The sequence below is a fragment of the Augochlora pura genome, chromosome 1, assembly GCF_028453695.1.
Source record: "Augochlora pura isolate Apur16 chromosome 1, APUR_v2.2.1, whole genome shotgun sequence".
NCBI lineage: Eukaryota > Metazoa > Arthropoda > Insecta > Hymenoptera > Halictidae > Augochlora > Augochlora pura.
Genome location: NC_135772.1, coordinates 14,993,381 through 15,016,229, shown reverse-complemented (window position 1 = coordinate 15,016,229; position 22,849 = coordinate 14,993,381). Strand labels below are relative to the sequence as shown.

The window sequence follows — 22,849 nt, the reverse complement described above, 5'->3', positions numbered from 1 at the left end:
ATTCAATCGTAAAACCTCGACGTCCGTCTAAACCCGCGTGCCACCTCCACACTCGTCCAACCACCACTCTTCGGCGAAAAACCCCTCGCCCTCCTGACTGCTCGACGTGTCTCCTCCCCGCGCCAGGGACGTGCCCCCTCCCAGCCAGTACCCGCAGGCCACCATGCATCTCGTCGGTGTGCCGCTGCTACCAGCACTCTTAGTGAGTTACGGACCGCATGCCAGCGCGCGTCGAACGAACCGTCGGTGTCGCGACTTTTCCAGAATTTCACCGTCTAGATTCTCCTATAAACCTATAATAGAATCCGCCGCATGTTCGCGCCACCGCCGCGTTCGATGGCGTTGTGATAGCGGAGAGTCTCCACGCCATGATCCCGCAACGTTCTTCTCGTTAAGTTTTCGCGCGAAGAAGCTTATAGTCTTGAACAACAACGACGACGACGACGACGACGACGATTACTACTACTACTACTACTACTACGACGACGCCCGATCAAGATAAAACGGTGAGGTTTCTCTTCAGGGCTGAAGACTTTCGCGCACGAACCGAGCTGGTTCCGCTAAGTTTTCTCGGCGAGGCAAGTTTCGCGCGATCTAGCGTGAACCGACGGAAGTCCTAATGCAACAGCAACGAAACGAGATTCAACGTGCGTTGATGTATTCCGATGGAGAGGAATATTGTGCCGCGGTATAAGAGAGGGAAATCAAAGAGCAGGAGGGGGTCGGAGTGACACGCGGGACACTGCCAAGTCGCGCGGGGCTAGGAGACAATTGAAGTGCGCGTGTGCGAAAAGTGCGCGCCGCGCGGCCCTCAACCGCGGTCTCGTTGTTGTGCTTTTTCTGCGGAACTGCATGCGTAATCTTTCTCTTTCTCTTCCTCTCTCGCAACTACTTAGAAGTACACTTCTCGAACCGTTGTTGCTTCGTGCTCGTCGATAATAGCAACTGAGCCTAGTGGACAGAGGAAGTATCAGTCGCCGCGCTACATGAACCGGCGAATGAACGGACGAACAAACAATTAACGACGAATAACCGGAAGATAGCTGGTGGTACGGTAACCGTTACGTTTCGAGTGTGTTAATCGCGATGTGTGCACGTGAGGAAAAAGGACAGCGGGAAACGCAAACTCGTTGAATTGTTTGCGCGCGCGTGGTACTGCTCGCGCGCAAATACGACACGAGGTTGGAACACGTCGCGTGGTATAAAGTAGTGTTGCCGCATCCGGTAGCAAGGCGCGCATAACGCGATAATTTTTCGAAGAAACCCCCGCGATCTGATGGACATGGAAAACTTCGATATATAGTGTAATTGGTGGTGTTCTCTCGCGAAAATTGTGGCATGATATACCGTGATTAACGGTTGTACGTGAGTTCACTGATCGCTGGAATGAACTCTGCTAAGCACAACAGCGCTGATAAGAAAGAACGTCTTGCTCACCTAACACCAGGTAAAAAGCTACTGCATTTTTTACGGAACGGTTATTGTGCAGCGTCTGTCGCATGCTCTTGTCTCGGAACGATTATCGGGTTAAAATGCGTAATTGATCGACCGGCAAATACATTTTTGTTTCTCGCGTTGCTTTATCTTACGATCGCTGAAAAATATGACAGAAACCGCCGGACGCCATCTTTTGTTCGTCTAATCGATCGTTCGAGCGATTATTTTTCAAAGCGAGTTCGTTTTTTTCGAATTCGTCCATGGATCTAGAATTGTATGCGTTTTGTTCGTGACTGTAATAGAAAATGTTTCGAACGTTATGATACGACGTTCTCTTATCTAACGATAACGTTTACGCGAATACCGCTTTTTAACGATTGCCATGAATATGCAGTCCTGTCCACGCAAGAAAACACTCGTGCAGTTCCATACATATACATATTCAGCACGCGATTAGATTTCGACATCTTTGTCACGATTCGAATGTTCCACCACGAAAACGCTCTTGATTACGAACACGCGCATATTACTTCGGCTGAGAGGTGTACGCCATTTTTTATTGCTCCGTTCACGGTCGTCGAATACGACTCGAGCTATGAAAATGAACCGTCTATGAACTGCGGCGACGTCGTAACAACTTTTTACATTGTAGCAATATTGCGGAGCCAATGGAGAAGCGTGGTTTATCGTGCCCGGCAATCGGTGGCTGGCACGCCGATAACTATAGTTATCCTTTAACTCTAAAGCGTAATTCATTTTCAACGTGCATGCGATCAGAAATTGATGTAATTTAAACTAGAAATATTTCAAACGTTACTAACATTCCGGCTTTTATTTAGTTCACGTGAGAACTTTTTAATATGACGCGGAGTTTCTTGAATGTTCTCAGTTTAGTGACTTGAAACGGGAAGTTTATTATACCTTTGTAGTACATTTTCAATGTACATACTTCTTACTTAGTTGGTAGCGTTGACACTGGCACTTTTTCTTATCATTAAGCCTTAAATCTTAACATCACATTTAAAGTGATTTTAACACGATACTCTCGCGTGATCACTGCAGACGATTTCTTCAATGTGTCTATACTCACAATCGTTTAATATTTCATCTTCAACATACCATTTGATCTTTCTAACCAACTGAAAGTCCTTAGAAAAAAACATTTTCTACCACCAACGTAGTTTCAGTTCATCACTGGTTTCCAAAACGAGAAACAAATAGTTTCGATTGTGCATCTCGATTCCCATCGTTGCCTTCTGCGTTTGAAAGGGTCCGATGGAAAAACCGTAGGGCAATCTCGCGCGTGCACCAAAAGATCCGTCATGGCGGATCGTGGACGCCCGTCGTGTCAGTTTCCCGTCGCCTAAACCTGCGGATTCAACGGTGATGAAAGCGTGCAACAAAAGGAAAACCGCGATTGACCACGGTCGTGTCGTCGAAACACGAGAACTCGCCGAACCGATCATCGACGATCGTGCAACGTTATTTCTTGTCGGCGAACACGATCTCCAATAAAGAGTTTGATCTTCACGGTGAAGACTCGCCGCCGAAAAAAAGATGAAACGCGGCCCGGGAAGGCCTTCGACTCACGTTTCGCTCGAAATTGTTCGATACGGTCTGATATTGCAGAAAGAAAGAACAAGATAGGATAGAGGGGGAGAAGTGGTGGACCGAGGGGGGAGAGAAAGAGGGTGGTGGTGTGGACGGGAGGAAGAGGTGGGGGAGGAGGCGGAGTCGATAAGAAGAGCGTGTCTCGCCGGTTTTGCGTGCAATTAGATGAGGTTGCTCTTCGGCGATCATCCTTGGTGCACCGTGTCGCTGGCCGCGAGATAACGACGCGCGTACTCCCGCGACTTCCGAGGAAGTTTCCCCGTTTCGCGATTAGTATGGCACTACAGTTACATTGTCGCGTTGACGAAGATACATTCTTCGGATGCTGGTCGACCGTGAGAAAGGTCGCTGTTTCTCCCGCCGGCTAAAATGTGGCGCGGCGCCTTTGATCTTGGCGAGCGCATTACGCTTCATTTGTATCGAAATGAAGAGACCGCGTCCGACAGCGAGGAACCACCATGAAAACGCGAACCGACCGATGAAGTCGCGTCGGTCGACGACTTCTCGCGCAATCGGCAGAGAACCGTGGGACTTTGAAGCGAAGAAGACTAAAATGATACCTTGTAAACTACAGCCAATCCTTTTAAAATGCGGAATTCTGAAAACGCGGTACGATGATAACTATAATTCTCCGTAACGTCATGTTCTGACAAAGTTAACCCTTCGAGTATTATAGACTGATACACGTACGCGCACTGCGTAAGCTATCACTGAACGAATCAACCGTGTTATAGGAGGGCCGACTATAGCTTCCGGCGCTACCGGAAGCCGTTCCTCGGCTGGCTCCACCGCTTTCCTTTTCATTTTTAATATTTCACACACTTTTATTTTATTCTTTCATGTTTTTTATTGGTACGATCAATTGATTTCTTGCTCTTTTTGATTGCTTTCCAAATTTTGTAATTGTGATGTAATTTTTAGTGTTCCAAGAGAAGTGTACCTAGTTTAAATGGAAGAACTAGATTTTTATTTTCTAAGCAAATGGTAAGAAATAGAAATTATAGAAATAGTGTAACAATTTCTGTCTTTTAATTTATACTCAATTTTTTCATTATTGTCATAAATGCACGAAAGTCGCAGTGCAGTCGGACTATAACTCCATTTCATAGTTCTTCATGACGTTTTTTCAACTTCCAAACGTTCACTCTTACATAAATTAAAATTAACATAAATTACATAAATTCACGGTATAGTAGCCATTTCCATTTCTGACCACAGAAATCTACGTAAACCTAGTATTTGCTCGAAGAAGAAACGCGTAGCAACAGCAAGAAAGAACCAATAGTATAAATATAAATGAAGATTTGATTACCATATTGTCGAAGGTATGAATAATTCCAGCGATGAAGATAATAATTATAAGGTTCGATTTGACAGGCTAATTGCAATACGTTTATGCAAGTCTTTAGAAGCTTGTTCATAACAATTCGCGATCTTCTTCTAGGAAAATATAGCGGAATACCTAATTATTATTTATTCGATGTTATATGTGTAATTACGTATACTTTGACTTTTACGCGTACAATATACATGTTCGTTATTGATTCATACATCGCGCAACATCTGACCAGCAAGCCATGCGTTTTGTTACTTTGTCCAATGTGCGATAAGATATTATACACTGACGTTCTGAAACATGATTTCATCAGCGACAACAATTTTTACAATGAAGATTATTCATACACAAGAGGTCACAGTTGAATAAATTTCCATTGTCGACGTACCGCATAAAAGCTTTACTAACATTTATTAGCGAAACCACATACCAAAGTCTTCCACATATCTTGCTTATATAATATGCATAGAAGTTGATAAAGTGTAATTTGTTTATTGTGTGAAATTATTATTTTCTAGTAAAAATAAAGATTAGATTCGCATAAAAGTTTTATTTCAGTTTAGAAATTTATTTAGTACTATTAATCCTAGGTTGCAGTTTGATAGCGTTTGCAAGGGTCGATATAGAAATTTTCTTTACTTTAATTGGTTGACAGTTCATTGCTGACACAGGATCCTCTGCGAATTGAATGCGCAGTAAAATGGTGGAGATGTGCGCACCAGCTTAGAGAGCAAGAAAAGCGTACAGGAATAAGTCCCATTATTGTACATTGTTCCATTCGATTTTTCTCGACTGTTTGTATCGTTGCGTATGCATACAGTTCGTATCCCGAGTATGATAATAATCGTAGTGCACATAAATTTAAAAACGTACATGAAATTAACTATTAATACGTCCACGAAGCAAAACTAGCGAACACGTACAATCATCTAGCATTATATTCTGCATCCACAGAAAATTAGAGCTTAGATCGTGAGGTACTCTTTTATCCACCTTCGCATCGAGGAACGAAGAGTTTCGTTGGACGGTTCCCGATTTTGTATCTAGGAGATCTGAGATTGCAGTCCCTGATTCCGTTTGCCGCGCCGAGCCACGGTCTATTCCATATTTAATAATACTTTGTCCAGTCGGACAACGTTAACACTAATTTAATTTCCTACCGAATTTACCTAAATTACTGTCTCCTGTTTCCATTAAGCTGCCTTAAGGTCCGCTAACTGGTTTTCATTATGCAAGATGTGGGTCTGTGCCTCCCTGCTTCTGCATTCTTTTTTTTCATCGCTCGGTACCTGTGCCTCCTGAATAAATTTGTCGGCGATCTTTTTCCAAAGACACCGACCCGGCTCTCGAAACGTTCGATTTTTAACTGTTGTAAATTTGTGTAAGAATAAGACTCCGTTGACACTGTTTCCGCTGCGAAGACACAATGGCATCTAGTAGGGTATGTACGAGAAAAATTGCATGCTGCATTCGTCAACTAATATTCTTCGTCAGACATACATTATCAACTTTTCTTTTGCATGATACAATGTAGGCCATGATTTAGGGTTGAATTATTCTTATGAACATATTCGGATGTCGTTAACACTTTGATTGTCACCTATAAAATTGGATAGAGAATTATATTTAAGAAAATTCGAATCAAAGAGGCAAGTTGTATGGCTTTAATTATATTTTCAACATTCTTATTTTTTGTGGATTCTAATAAAATTAGGAACATGTAATAGACTGATTTACATATTAATTATCAAAACGGAGATATTAATTTTGACATCCACACATGAATGAGGCGGTAGTCAAAATGTTAATGAAATATATTACTTGTTTCGAAACCAGGCATGTTATGGAATCGTTATGGGTTGGAGAAATTCGGGCGGGATTCCGATATATTTCACTTGAGATCTTGAGATTCCCGAGTGTTTCGGGCCCCGAAAGTTTAGAGGTTGGGCACGGGTCTCGAACTCTACGCATGAATGGGGTACGTAAGTGACTTGAGTGGTTTCAAATAACGCTCCATAATTCACTAGCGTCGCACGCGATCGGTTCGGGATCCAGTTGTCAACTATGTATTGGAAGTATAAAAGGAAAATAGAGTAGTAATGATGTGATAAGTCTTAGATAATATTTGAAAATTTTAATATAGAATAGCTTGCATACTTTGCACTTATGTAAACTTTAAATAAGAATTTGAATAAAGAATACATTCTTAGCAATAATATATATATGAAGATCGCATAGCAGTTTGCGAATTTGCCGTCGAATTGCCGCCTCGTATATACTACTTGATATAGATCATTGTATTGTTGAAACGTGATGACAGAATTCTATAGTAGGATGTTTTTCCGACGGCAAATTGTTGCGGCGGCGAATCGCCGCAAACCGCTCATCTGGTACCGGCTTATGGGCACGAACGAGATGACCGTACGTTTTTTATTTAAGAGAACAATCCTTTATTCCACTGCTCCTTCCTTTCAATTTATTTGTCTTATGGATTGTGGCATTCTGTCTATTATTTCGTGAATGAATTCATTTTATCCTTTATTTTGACAATGTAAATGACCGCAACCTATTTGGTGATGTTTCGTATTATTAAATATTGTTACCAGTGATCCAAAAATAGAGTCAACATAATGAATCTTGTCAACACATGTAGGCGGAATTGTTTGAATTATTCACTGCTACGAACCATTTCATTATTCAACAATATCTCGACATTTATATAAAATACAACTGATATAGGATTGGATATAGCTCCGTAGATTTTTCAGACATATAATGTATTAAAAAAAGGATCGTTCTCATGGAAAGTACAAAAATTATATTCAAGATTCTGTCAGTTTGCTTCATAATTTTTAATATATCATTAAAAAATTCACTGAGAAGAATATGTAGCTTTATTATTTCTATAACATTATAGTCTTCATTGTTCTCAGCAAATGATATAAATTTATTCAGCGTATTCAATTTCACTGTCAAGAAATATTAGTTACGTTATCTTTCCGTTCGTCATTGTTCATGTTTTTAACACTGCGGATTTATCTCACATTTACCAGGGTAATTACTTGAGACATTAGATGTGGAAATTATATATTTTTCTACATAAATGGACTCGTTATAAAAATATTACCGACAAATAAGCAATATTACCATGACGACTGAAATGTGCATGTACATTTGTCAAAACCTGCAAGCACTTATTAACATAATGAATTGGTTCGCAAAATTGACACGATCGAACAAAAACTAAGGTTAATACTAGACATGCGGATTTTTGTGTACTCATCGCATGTGGAAATGTATACATTACAAGAATAAAGAATATTTTGCTTCTAATCTTATTCAAAGTAACTTTTTAGTCATTGAAACAATTTTTCTGTCATTTAAATTGTCGTAAAATGAACTGTGAAAACTGAAAGTTGTACAGAGGTCCACAGTTTACATATTACATCGTAGTGTTATCTTTATTGGCACAGTTTTAACTAAAATAAAATTAACGCTTCATACTTTGATGGATTTGTAGGTTACTAAGTTGAACAGTTCCAGGAATACTAGTTTTTTCGACGAATATCTTAGAATAACGATTCGTTAGGCGTTTCTTTCAGTAATTAAGACTTCAATCCGACTGGACGCGTTGAAGTGAACAACTTTATGCGTAAAATAGTTTGAACAGTCGGCTAATTGCTTTTGATTAATCCGTTTTATCAATCTGAGAGTATCTGTTAATGGTATTTATCGTCTCGTTTCACTATGCAGTCGATAAGATCATAACCGGATGTGGTCCCGTAGGTCACTAATTGAATGGCTCTGCTACAAGCCTAATGCAGTACGGCGACGCGCCCGGCAGTTTGATAAATGAATTTCACGTACAGATATCTCGGCATGGATTGAAACTGATTACACTGATTAAATGATCATACCCCGTTTTCAACGTGAAAGCACTGTTTGAACCCGGCCGCATTTTAACCGACGTAATTGCGTCATTTACCGTTCATTTACGTCGACAATTAGCACCGTATCGTGGCTAGAAAAGAATTGCATACTAACTGTGTCGATCAAACCGTAACAGAATCAAATTGTGGTTAAGTGCATAACGTTGTATCTGAGCACATTAATTGTTCATAAAGTGTTCAAGCTTGTCAACGTTTGATTTTTGAGTCTTTTAATTAGAAAATATCGTTTAACTATTTGCACTCGAAACTACTTCAATTCTAAATTGAAGACATTTTCTGAGCAACAATATTTCCATCTCGAATAATCTACTGCATCTTATTTATATAGAATTAAATATAAAAAATTTACATTTTTAACCGTGCTTGAAATATAAACAAATTTAATACTATCATAGTTATTTTAAAACGTGGTATAACAACTTTTAATGATTCTAAAAGGCCACCAATCGAGTGCAAAGAAACAAACTATAGGTTCCTTTTCTCACAGATAATTCGATCGATTACAACGGTATTGTCGTATATAATTTTGTATATTGACACAAGAGCAAGACGAAAATTATAGCCTAAACAAAATACAGGCGATCCTATTCTTCCAATGCGATAAGAAATGTCGCGTCGAATGACCTAATGTTTACAGTGCAGCGAGGTATCCGTAATCTCGCGATGCATACAAGGAGACCAGCGCATTTTATGTCCCTCTTGTTAACGGAACGAATCGAACGGCATTCTAACAACAGCGTTACTTTGTTTCAGAAATAGAAATCTCAATCTAATGGACGAAGGATACTGAAGCCTGGGCTTATGTGTGTAAACGAGGCAGCACGTGACATGCTACGCTTCCGTATGCACAGAATGTAAGAATAAAGACGATCTGCGACCCTCGCTCGAACACCACCCAAGAATTGTTCTCAGCGACGATGAAAGGACCCCAGACCGGGGCCATTTGCGGTTTCTAAAACGAATTTTCGACTATAGTGACACACGGAACTGACTGATATTCGATCGGTTGGCGGAGCACCGGCAGTAAAGCATGGAGAACACTTCCTCGTCCTCGACGACAACAACGAGTTCGCGGGCACAGCGGAGTTGCGCACGATGTCGTAACCACCGATTGCACATCCCCGTGAAGGGACATAAGAGGTACTGCAAGTACCGCACCTGCTACTGTGAAAAGTGCAAGCTGACTGCGGACAGACAACGAGTCATGGCGAGACAGACCATGCTGAGAAGAGTCCTGGCTCAGGACGAGAACAAGGTCAAGGCTGCTGAAGAGGTCAGTCCTTCCTTGTTCCGTAGGGGTACTTTTCATAGTTCTTAGTTACAATCGTCGGTTGCGAGATTGCCGCGAGGTTGTAGTCGTTGTCAATTGCAAGATAAGAACGATGGTTTTCTTTAACCCTTAACTGTACGATTTTTTTCGATGCTGTGAATTTGTTCCCTCTTGTTTAATTACGGCCCAACGCAAAGGAATTGGAAATGGACTAGGAGCGGGGAGTGTTGCGTCGCGTCGCTCTTAGCGGCTCTTACTCCTTTTCTCCTTCCTTCGCGGTTAGAAAAGTGGGAGAAAGTTCTGAATGTTCTTACGGGTCGCGGGCCCTGAACCAGATACACTGCCTGCATTGTTAATATTTCCGATATATGTTCTTTTCTGATATTATTTTATGATTTATATTTCCGCAGTGCCTATTTCGTTAATCAGTATAAGTTACACTTCATGATGCATAATGTGTACTTTCTAGAATGGATTTATGATTCCTTGATAAGATAAGTGGCGTTGCAGCATTGGCGTTATATCTGCCAACTTAACAAATTTCATAAGGTTAACATCCCCTGTATCGAGTTACAAACGACGTTACAGAACGGTGGATACAATCTTCCAATGTGCAGCAGGTCGACTTGATGCATGTACCCCTCGACAATTTCATTTTATTTTATTGAACTTGATTACGCGAGTTCCGCGAGAGTAATAAAAGAATCTGATATGAACTGATATCGTCGGGCAGCGTCTTAAAGTAATCGTTTTTCACCGCACCGGACAGCTAGTTGCAGCGGTTATAACGTGCCGGTAGAACCAGCGTGTAGAGTGCAAAGGGTTAAATGAAATCCATCTTCTTAATGCTACAGCCAGGATATACATACGCAGGAAATACGAAGCCACGGTGGATGGTTCAAGGTATCGCGAATCTGAATACTTGAGTCATTCTTTACAAACAATGACCAAGCTGTTATAATTTACATATTCCGTCGGCGACTGTATTCTATTAATTGAGTCGTGTGAATCGGCCACGCGCAGCACAAGCAACACATGGCCGACGAAAGTAAATCACTGCGTTAAATCCCTGTGCTATCGGAATCGCGCAATTTTCCGAGTCACGTAGTTTCCACCCATTGTGATCTAACCACTTCGAGACATTCTAAATTTATTAACCCCTTACGCTGTGACGGGTCAAACCGGTGAGAAACCATCCCGAGATTTTGATAATAACAAGAATCAAGACACAACAAAAACAGAAATTGTTTCGCTGTTTTTTTAATTAAACCGCTTTCATAAATATTTCTTTTTAAATATATAATTTAATAAAGAATATCAGAGAATGTATACTTCTTGATCAGTTAGCTGTCTTTTACGAGTCCATTAAGAAATGATAACATTTTGTGTTACGACGAGCACACTCGTGGAAAAATGGCTAGCTGTATAAAAAGTCGTAATGTAAGGGGTTGAAATGCAAATGCGAATATTAATTAAAATACGTTTCGTACAAGATCTAAACGGTCGATGAGTGCGCGGTGAATAAGGGAAACGTAATGGTATACCTCTGTTACATGACTTCATTCACGTTCAGTGAGGTCTCATAATTTTTTCAGTCCAACTGGCAACCCGCGAAGGGATTTGTAACCGATAGCAAGGGGGAGTATTCTAATTAACCCTTTTAGTGCTGAACGACGATATATCGTCGATAATTTTGTCAAACGTTAAAATGGTTCAAATTCTATATAATACAATTGAAAAAAATGTTTATTTGGGCAGTTTTTATGGGCTTTTTCCGAAACCCTAGTAAATTCCTCAAATTCGTATGGTTATCTTCGTATAGGCATCGGTTTTCGTTCGGCACTAAAAGGGTTAAGTAAACTGCTGCTGGGGTAAACGTCGTATTACAGACTCGTTAATGAACGCAATCTTTTTAAACGGTTGCGGGACTGAAAACGGTGAACGCATGAATGATCTATGTCCGGTCGTCGTCATCGAATCGTTGATTTGAAATCGGCGATACCGTAATCACCTTGGCAAGAACCCCGACCGTGCTGTGATTATTTTGTGTCGAGGTACTTTTAACGTCGAGTTAACGGGCCCGTAATGCAGGGCAAATTACCGCTGTATGTTTCCTGCGCGCGCGCGCCGCCGCACAACCGCGATAATTTCACAGAAACCTCTTATCTTGCCCGGACTTGCGATCGTAATTGATCTTTTCCTAGCAGGTGGATCCACCACCGTTCCAGATCGAGGGTGATCGACTATCCACCGTACCTCAGCCGGCCAGAAGTTTGGAAGGTAGCTACGACAGTAGCAGCGGCGACTCGCCGATCAGTAATCACGGCGGCAACGGTGTACACACTGGTCTGGGCGGTGTCGTCACCATTCCAACTTCCAGACAGGTGCCCCCCTCGCATACCCACACTGGATCATCCAGCCATTTACCGCTGTGCCAGTTCGGTGAGCGACACTTTTACACTTCTCTTTTTTTCTTTCCTTCTGCAACTTTGCATTCGACACTTTTTAAACGTATAAGGATGTTCAAAACTTTGGGTAGCAATGATTGCTAATTTTAGATTGTGGTTCTTAGGGCAAGCATGAAGATTCTTGGGCCTCCATAAAGGTCGCAATATGACAATAATTTTCATGTTTCTCTTATCCTTTTCAAAAGGTTGTAAAATTAATTTTAACTACGAATTTACATTGTGATCATAATTGTAAGTGTTACTTAGAATTTTCTAAAATTTCTGCCAATATTAGCAGAGACTATTTTTAACGATTTCAGTGTTTTGTAGAGGTTTGAAAATAGTTTATTATTCATGGTATTTTAAATTTTGTCCACCGTGAAACATAGTCCAAACTGTCCGTGGTATTGTCTCCTCCTATTACCTATGTAATCTTCGTCTTCGGGGTTTGATGGGGTATCCGTCGTTAAATATTGGCTTCTCCCGGATCACAACGTATAACTTGCCAATAAAAATTAAAGACCTCTATTAGCGGTGCGCGAGCAGCATTGAATCGTGGCTGTTTAATATGCATAATACCCGTCGCCCGTTTACCGCGGTGCACCTGCTTGTTGATGAATATACATGTAATGTGTCTGTATGCGCACGTTGAAAACCAGGATCGCCTACCTGTTGCTTGCTCCGATTTCTAGTCATCTTCCTCCTTGAACGAAACTCAACCCCATCCGTGAAAAACATCATCATTCTCTAGCAACGTGTGCGCCGGAACTGTTGTTCAAGATTTACAATACGATCGCGACAGATGTCGAGACCTACGGGAGCTGGATTTCATTCGGATGTCTTCGGAGCACACCGCGAAGATTTACAAAAAGAACGGAAAGATTCTGTACTGATTAGAAAAAAATTACAGAGATTTATTTCTTGACTTCAATACGTTAAAAATGTTACAGTGCACATTGAAATTTTTCTGACTATTTTATAGTATTGTGCGTCGCACATTATTATCGTAAACGCTTGAAACTTGCAACTTATGCAAAACGACAGTCTGTTAAATCGTTGCATTTATAGAAAGCGTAGCACATGAATTTAATGGTGTAATTTTGTGGTGAATTTAATGGTCTCTGTGCGGTTTTTTTGATTGGATATAAACCTATTGCGTCAATTGCCCATATACGTTTACGCCAATTCCAAGATTCGAATCAGAATTATAGGCAAATCTGTTTTGATAGGGAAAGAACCGAGATTTCTACTTTTTCATGAGATGAGAATATTGAGTCCAGTATCTCATGCGTTATTCCTAAACCACGGGTTTAGCCGAGGGTGCATTTATTAAATTGCTGCCAATTATTCTTCTCCGCTCGTTAGTTCTTTCGCAGTGGTTTGCCGTGATGTCTTAATTGTATAGAATCTCGGATTCACCATTTGAATACGCCGAGCTATTTTTGCTCGGGTTTAGTAACTATTCCGGGTTTTTTTTGAGTTCATTTATTCCCTTTTGGCCTTAACTCGTTGATTATTTATGCAGGATGAAATTTGCGATCTCGCTCGATTCATATTTTTTTTTTAATTAGAGCGTATAAGAACAAATCTTTCCTTTGGCTACAATTACTAAAATTTATTGCAACATTAATTTTTGTCTTCAAAGCTAATTAATTTTGTTGAATCGAAACCATTAACTGCTTCCGTTGCATTTATTTCGTGTAACATTTGAAAATGCTAAAAATCTTGGCATTTAAATATTTTCATCCGCGTAACGATTTTAACATCGCAGTCGTCTGCACTTTCCATCTGTATGTGCTTATTGTGTAATCTGGCAATCGACAATCCGCCAAAGTGAAATCATTATGAATGAAATAATAATCGCCAGATAACTAGACCTCCCTTGTCGCAAACGCTAGGACAAAGGCCAGCATTCACTCGTTTTAATCAGTAGATTATCATAAATGCATGCGTGCTCCTGCGTACCGTCGCATTCTATGCAATTATCATACAAAATGTTATTTGATCAAGTCCGGTTAATGAAAGATCATCATTCTCTAGAGGAAACAATCGAACCGCTGTCTTCGATCTTCTTGGATTCAATGTTTGGTATTCCCTGCCTTATAATGCTTGAGATTCACGATTTCAAACAACGTAAAGGCTATATACCTTACGAATAATTTCTGTCATAGGATCGTTGACAAATGGTTTATTCAAGGGAATAAGTGGGAACAAGAGTGACAGAAATACGGTAAAATTTAAGATCAGGGACAACTCGATACTGTCTGACCAGTACGTGAATTTTTGTCGTTTCCGGTTCCCGAACATTTCGGGATTCTCGAAAATATTACGATCCTCAGAACTTTTTAATCTCGAAATGGGAATTCATAAAAATAACTATTTTATAGTTTTATTTATACGTCCAAATACTTAATACCTTATTTCCACACCATTTTGCAAATCTGAGAATTTTTGATTTTCTTAAAAAATATTGTTATGCGATAATCAGAGTGGAAGGGTTAAAATAAAGTGGTACAGTGAACTTCTCGAGATATATCGAGGAAAATGAAGCGCATAAGGAGATAAATACGATACCGCGATAAGTTTAGAAAGCTTCGGACTATTCCCAGGAAGACAATTCGCAGATTCGGTTCAGTCGGTGGCTCTAATTTGAGCGAAAGCCTCGGAACGCCCGGTATAACGGAGCGAATGTACTTATAACGTCGTTCACAGTGATCCTAACGAAATTCAAGCCACTCTTTCACTTGACAACCCGACCGAATGTTAACCCTGGTTTTACGAGCGTCCCCATTGGCCAGCGCGTCATTCGAACCCGGCTAATATAATACGAACTTATAACCAAAGCCGAAACCTAGGAGCTCGCTCTCTTGCTTTTATGACCTGGCTCGTTTTTAAAAGTTATCGTTATTTTGCTCGCTTTCGGATGAAATAGTTTGTTCACGGACGTAAACTGTTCGAAGGAGGCTAAAGTTCTGTGCGCGCGGGCTAACCACTAAAAGTTGAATCGACGCACACATACCGGCCCTTTCTCCCCCTCTGGTTCATTTGGCCAGGGGGCTCTCTCTCTCTCTCTCTCTCTCTCTCGCGCCGAGTTTCCTGACGATTTCCCACCGGGATGTCGTACGAACGATGCTAAAAATTTTTACGATCGCCGTACTGGATTGTCTCCTTTCATTGTTGTATTTTCATTGTTGCTCGTTCATCCGCGAATTTGGAAGGGACCGATGACGAATCTCTCTCGTCGCTCGTAAAGTCCTGTTCACGCTCGTTTGTCCGAGTACCTTGCATGCTCAGGCTTTAGGAAAGGGTTCCATCGAATCAGAAACTATGGCAGTTAGGTTTAATTGTTATCGATCGTTCGACGATTCTTGTTGTCACTGAAAGACTAAGTCCAGACTAAGAACAGAATCATTTTATGGTTGTAAATCTTTTCCACTCTTTTCACTTCTGTGAAAATAAGAAAGATGATACGAAAATGCACGCTCTTGTTATGTAGTGTCAAATCAATGTGAATATTGAAAAAGCATAATCAAATGCACTGAATATCACTTTTACATACGTTAAAATCTCAGCTATTATGGCCACAGTAGCTGAGTTTATCTCCTCTTCTCGAAATAATAAGTATTTGTAACAAATATCCAGAATATCCTGGAAGGAAAAATGAAAATAATTAAAATTAAAAGTTAGACAACAAAGAATAATGTAAATTGTATATAATTTAGAGTTCGTCACTTTCTCGCTACTGATGCCAATAACAGAATACCCATACTCTTCAAAATATTATTTGTTCCTACTAAAATATTTCAATATCTCGTTAAATTGTCATTATTTGACACATTTTCCGCCAACATTTGCCTATAATCGTTTAAGATTAATAAAACTAGAAGAGATTTAATTTCTTCTCGGTTCCGAGGTAGGCGAATACATTGTGAACAATTACCAGTGCTCACGAACGGTCTCATAGATGGAAAAGAATACCGTTTCATCGGTTGTTAAGCCGCTAATTGCGACGATGGCCGAGGCGGCAATGGTTACGGTAGGCCAATGCAGCGTCGGCGGCGGCTCTCGTCGAAGCCCATGGGAATTATGCTAATAAAATATTCACGGCGATTCCGACTCCTCTAATAATTGGTAATAACATAATTCCTCGAGGCTTCTGTCGTTTCTTCCGTGGTCCTTTGATGGGACACAGCTGATCCGAGGTTTACGATAGCCTTTCGCGCAAAGAGTCATAAACTCTTTAATTGATTTACAGCCGTCGCATTTCCACGGATCCGCGACGATGGAATTAACACGGAGAGAGGGCATCTCCGTATCATCGTTGGTAATGGAAAAGTGGCGTGGCCGGCGATACCGCGGAGAATCCTGACGGAAGTACACGGGGCATAGGGAATCGTCGGTGAACGGAGGGGTGATTATGGCGGGTATATGGGGTTGTAAAGTTCCTCTTTACGAGCTTACATTTCGAGGCATTGAGCGAAAGGCTTTTAATAACGCGTCGCTTGTTGTTAGACCCGACCAGCTACATGGACAACGAAAACGTAACACCGCATCGGTGCGTTTCGTTTCTGGCCAACCCGACGGAGCATCATTTTAAAGTGCAACGCGTGTCGGAGTTTTTCAGACCACTTTTTCAGCTCGCCGCGCGAACCGTAAGGTTCCTGTATCAGCCTCGCTACAAAATCGCGACGCGCGATCGAGAGGCGTGTTACTCGAAAGCGTCCCACGAAAAACGTGTCGTTCGCTGGAAACTGCGCGCATTATCATAAGCGCAAGCCATCCTCGTCCGCGACGCGAATACTGACGCGACGCCACAACTTATCCGCAGGTATAATTTCTACTTCACCAAGCTCGGTTTTGAATAATCGCCGCTTATTTACATATGAAATAACGTTTCGACGCGAACCCGAACGGACGTTACTCGGAAGTGTGGAAGAGGCATCGCTGAACCGGTTTTCATCGTGGTTTAATGAAACGATACTGATTCCTTTGACGATACGTACTCCTCTTTGGTAATCAAACTTCTGTTTTACCGAGCCGTAAGTTCGAAATTGTGGAAGGCGAGAAACTAGTTCTGCTGCTTTCCGATTTTTCATTATACACATGTATAAATAAAGTCGAGATATTTAATGTTTTTTTTTTTTTTATGGAAAACCACATCTCTTCTATAATTGAATCGGCGTGGTTGGCTTGATCGAACTAGAATTCAGGGTAGAAGAATTTTTATTGTTATAGCAATTAGATTATTGGTCTTTGACCCGCATAAGAATTAGTTATATAAAAAAATTACATAAAAATGTATTGCTACATTCTATAGTAACAAATGTTTGTACAATTGTTGGGTTTTGTGGATTTTTATGCGCTAATTCGTTGAATCTGTCCGTTTGAAATAATTTATTTTATTCACGCACATAATTAAGTGGTACACTTGCTACGGAATGACGAGGAACCTCAATAGAGATGTGAATGAATATACGATGTACTTTCTTATTGCTGGATGTATGTATACAGATGTAGCGACTGCGGGAGAAATGCCACGATAGCACAAGACTGAAAAAACGAAACGACCCATTTAATTCTAGTTTGAAACAGCTGAAAGAGAAGTTGTTTTGCCATAAGTATGCGCAGCGTCAATGAGTTTCTCGTACGCTCGCCTGCTTTCTCGTTAATTAGTTTAAAATATGCACTTTTCTCCATTCATCAATTGGTTGCATCCAGCGGAACATTGTAACAAAATACAGTAATCTTTGATATTAATCTTAGTGCGGTTTTCCTACTCATTGTAATTACATCATAAATCTTTGCATCAAGTTAATATCACGTTTTAGTATTTTACAACAAAATGAGCCTTCCAATAAAAATAATTCGGAGGGATTAATAAAGATCCCTGGATAAAAATATCTTAAAAATTAATGACATAATAAACAACAAAAGTTATGGGTACTCGTTATGTCGTACCTTTTTTTTACCCATTCACTATAGACATATACATTTTTTTCTGTCCCATTTCATGAACATGGTAACATTATTAAAAATTTAATCGTGATAAGAAAAGACTAAGCAATACTATATACTTGAAGAAATATCTAATCGAACGTAATAAATAGAAACTAAAAAGTATCAGTATTTCATACGACGTTATGATAAAGAAAATATTACTTTTAGTAAAAAAAATATTAGTTTTCTGATATAGTTACATATTAATTGATAACGACTTCAAATGCACATGTGATTACATGTGCATAAAATGGTTGCAACATAAGTATAATTTATAGTAGGAAAATGTACCATTTGTGAGATAATGTTAATATCCAATAATAGGTCTCTTGTGTGACGCTACGGAGGAAAAGATATACAGCGATAGGATTTACGCCTGACATTTTTCTAATTTCTTAAGCTGTCTTGCACATCCCCACCATTCTATTACGCCTCCAATCCGCGGTGAATTCTGACACAGTAATGATTCGTCAGCCAATCACAGCAAAGGAAAATTTCTACATCGAACCTCGGTAACGGATTGAGCCGTGACATGAAGGTGTACAAGAATAAGACTCATTGCTGTAATATGAAAGACACTGAAGTGTTTTTAGCGCCGTCGAACTGTTTGCATTCGAATGAATATTCCGCTTACGTTTACTGACGTCCAAGTACAAAGTTTTGAATTAACTTAACGAAGCGCAATTTAGTTCGCGCACGAAGAAATGGATTGCGACATCGGGGAGAATCAATGGAAACGGATTACGTAGAGAACATAGACGAATAGGCGGCGGCTGTCCTCGCGGAAAGAAACATCGTCGCGTATCTTCGACGGTTTCTTTAACACGGGGATTAGAGTTGGTTCTCCAGGGTGAAACAACCGCATCAAGGCGGTCACTCTACGCGAACCGTAAACATTTCCATGCGAGTCGTGAAGGCTCAATTTACGTTTGTTCTTAGTGGTGTTTTATGACGCAGATAATTTTTTCGGCAGGCAATTAGCGTTGCTTGCGCATGCATGCAAAGACATTCGGTGTGAACCGCGAGTGAGAAACAGCCGTGGGTCGGGGCGGGGGGAGTCTGAGGTATCGTAGAGACCTCGATGGGTAGCCAAGCGATTTAAATCTTATAATAAAGCCGGAGCATGGTTTTTAGAGAGCGGCAGGCGTTTGATTGGTTGTAAAGATTAATTTTGATCGCGCGCGATCTTCTCGGTAGCCTGCCAAGAAATATTAATTCTTCAAATAACATGCACGACTTGCCGCAGATAACAGTTCACGATAACTGGATAGATTTAGTGCTTTTTTTCCTCTCTCTCTCATTCACTCTCTCATTCACTCGCTCACTCACTCCCTCTCTCTCTCTATCTCTTTTTCTTTCTCTCTCTTTCATCCTTTTAATGCTTCCTCCGGGGAGCGAGTTTTCTTCGTTGTACGAACTGCAGTTATGCAATTCTATCGATCGTACACGGTAGAGTGGCACAATTAGCTGGAATTTATATGTGCACTCGTTAATCCCGAAGGAAGTTACGGTGCCTGACTTCGAGCGCGCGTCAAGAAACGAAATATATTTTTAACTGCGCTGAGAAAACGCATAATCGATCTCCTGCATCCACGCCACCGATCGTAAATTTCCTGGAGGCTGCCGGGAATATGAATTGCAAATCAACGGCGTAATTAAACGAAAAACCGTTTCTAGATTATGGGGAAAAAAAGGAAGGGGTCGCGCGGCGCGCTACGTCTCCGTGCCAGTGTGTAGACTAATTCTTTAATTTATCTCTTGCATAGAGAAATGACTTTCAAATTAACAGCACGTATGCATTATCTAAACTTATATCACGTTCTTTTATCTATGATAGTAAGAATAAATTAGTAGCATCGTCACACAAGGAGGCTGTGCATGTGAAAAACAGCAGCATCTTGTTGTAAAAAAGCTTCGAATGCAGCTGGTTGTGCATCTTTTAATTATTTTTAGCAGCGGTTGACGGCGTTAATGAGTTGGTGCAAATTGGTTCTGCAAATAAGTAAATGGCAAAAAATCGTAGTGTCGACCAAGTTAATTGTTACTGTAAATTAATATAGGTAGCACTCAGATAGCACAAAGACGTCTTTAAGACGTCTAATCACGAATGTCCTAAAAACGGTTTTCGAACGTCTTATGTTACAAAACTGGGCTTATACGTTTGAAATGTTTTTGTAGTAATTATATAAATAAAAATAGATAAATGTATATATATTGAAATATAATACGAATATCAACGAGTAAATTTTTTAAATATTGACGTTTTTAGTTTTTACAATTTTTACTTGAATATACGGATGTCTAAGTTTGCATAATATATTCATACAGAATTAAAGAAACGTTGAAAAAGACGTTTCCTATTTTTCATTGCTCGTCAGTACTCTTCGATATTCGGATTAACGTTTTTCAACGCCACTTTGTGATTGACTTGTATGTACACTCTTTTAAGAGCTACATAACAACTATTACATCGTATTATAGGAATACACTATAATATTACAATATAATATCAGCCACTGACAGCTTGAACGAGACTGGAACGTGATTCTTGCCCGATTGCTCCAACAAAATTACATGCTAATATTTCACTTGTTTTAAACAAATACGAATCAACCAGAGAATGAGACAAATTCCATCGATATGCAGTATGCCTAAAGATAAAAACATCGCGGCGCTCATGGTCAAGTGGTATCAAACTGACGTCGTCTATAGGCGACACTCGTACACACAAGTCGTCGATTTTCCAAGTACCATTTTCCTTTTGTCCGGAGATCCGTAGTGCGAGGTACCGGTAGCTGTCGATTACAAGTGTTTACACCTAGGCGAGGATCGTTCCGGGAACGATAATCGAGGTGGGGCCTCGTTGCGGTTTAGCCGAAAGCGATTGTATCCTGTGCCACGAGACACTCGAAATTTTTACGAGCCCGGATGACTTCTCTAGCACCGGCCTTCCGAAAATCCAAGTTCGTAAATCTTCCTCGGGACTCCGGTCGGCTTTTCTTTCTTCTCTCCGACTAACGCGATAGAAATTGACGTTCACGCTGATAGGTTTTCCACTTAGAAAATCTCATCAGTTGCCCTTTTATGGACCCTTCGCACCCCGGTCCCTAAACGGTGTGCACCACCTTGCGCTGGTCACATGACACGGTCCCGCGGCACGGCCGGTGCACCGCTTTTCAGGGATTGCGTGGCCTTGTCGGCTGGCATTTACGACTTTTCTGAGTTACTGTTCCAGAATTGCGCGCACGGTCACAAATAAATATTAAAACGCTCGTCTAAGGGTAGCTCGGCCCGTGAAAATCGACCCGCGGTACTTTGTTTTTCTCGTGTTACTTGTCGGACGAATTAATCTATATGCCCTCTCCCGCGGGGTCCCCATTTGGAATTAACATTCCCGAGCAGTTCTCTTTTTGCTCGATTCTTTGAGCCACGCGAATGCATTTCGTGGATACATTATCAGTAGACGACGGGTTTTATGCATCTGCGACGGAAATGGGTAGGTACAGTTTAAGTCAGCAGAAATATTCGAAGATATTATGTATTATATGTAAAATTTATTGAACCAATTTTGTGATGATTATTGTAAAAGTTGAGTAGCGGTTACACCGAAAACATAGAACGTGGGAAATAATTTTTATTAGAAATCAAAAGATGTCCTTTAATCTCTTTGGTAAACTAGTTTTAAATACAGACTAATAACTGTGCATTATTTTCGATTGACTGAAGTTTTTGTGTGGTTTCAGCTTTTTCCAATTGACAAAGACAATTTTCACTTAAAAGTCACTTCAGCATGTATACTTATTCGATTTTTATGATACACTAAATTTAGTCTAACAATTTTGTAAGTACCATGAGTGAACAATTTGCAATCGTTTGCTTATCGGACGTTATGTAAATTGACTGAAGGAAAGACCACGACAATAAAATTTTGCAGTGAATCGCTCTATGAAATTAATGTGATAACCTACATCCGTTCTGTTCTAAGGAAGCCTAAACCATAAACCGTGGGAAATAGGACCTGAGTCGTCTTAATTTCCACTCACCCTTCGCGTGGCTCCCCGTATCTTCGTGGATCACCAATCTATCTTATTCCTCCGTTCTGCAACCTCTTTTTATTACCGACATCCTTCGCATACTGAATCGTTTAAGTGTATGCAAGTGTATTTATAGACTTTTATAACCGGAGACAACCAAAAAAAATTCTTCCACGATTTTCCATATTTCTCAAATATCAACCGGCGACCTATGTCGATGCATGATACTAAAATCGTTTGATTTATTACAACAATAAATCAAATCGTTCTGTGATTTATGTGATATATTAATGATTCACATTTCGCCGATCGTCGGTAATTGAAACTATAAGCATTTCATAGAACAGAACGAACGTATCTCGCGTTTTCAAAATTTATTTAACTCTAACGTAATTTGCAAGTCGATCCGTTTACGACCGGCACTTAACAATCGCGGCACTGGTCGAACACGAACTGGCAGATTCTGCTATCATTATGCGTGCATAACACGGCATTACCAGCATAAACTTTTTTATACACGTGAGACCGGAGTCGCGTCGGCTCGCGGCCTTGGTCCAGCTATAAGAACAAAAACAAATTTGGGTCCGGAGCGACCCGGTATGCCAGTACGGTGCGCGGCTTGAAAATCACGAAAACAGCATATCTCGGTCCGTAGGATTTTTTCCTGTTCGTCGAAACTCACGGGCGATTTTACTGCTGTGACTTCGTTTTGGTACCGCCTCTTTTCTACCTTTTAGATGAATTTCAGTCGTCGCCCCCCCCCCCCC

The 22,849-nt window shown here is 40.5% G+C and overlaps 1 protein-coding gene across 3 annotated transcripts in view; it reads left to right on the top strand.

The window, feature by feature from the left end:
* LOC144472121 (uncharacterized) overlaps positions 1–22,849 on the top strand; it is a 67,082-nt gene that overhangs the window by 16,824 nt on the left and 27,409 nt on the right. The window contains exons 1-4 of one of the 3 annotated variants that reach the window (XM_078184889.1): positions 201–1,447; positions 9,088–9,188; positions 9,310–9,607; positions 11,809–12,046. In XM_078184889.1, coding sequence (XP_078041015.1) covers positions 9,365–9,607; positions 11,809–12,046 — 481 coding nt within the window. In that variant the 5' untranslated portion in view covers positions 201–1,447; positions 9,088–9,188; positions 9,310–9,364. Of the gene's footprint in view, positions 1–200; positions 1,448–9,087; positions 9,608–11,808; positions 12,047–22,849 lie in introns of those variants that run through there. The other 2 variants (XM_078184897.1, XM_078184880.1) reach the window with 2 other exon arrangements.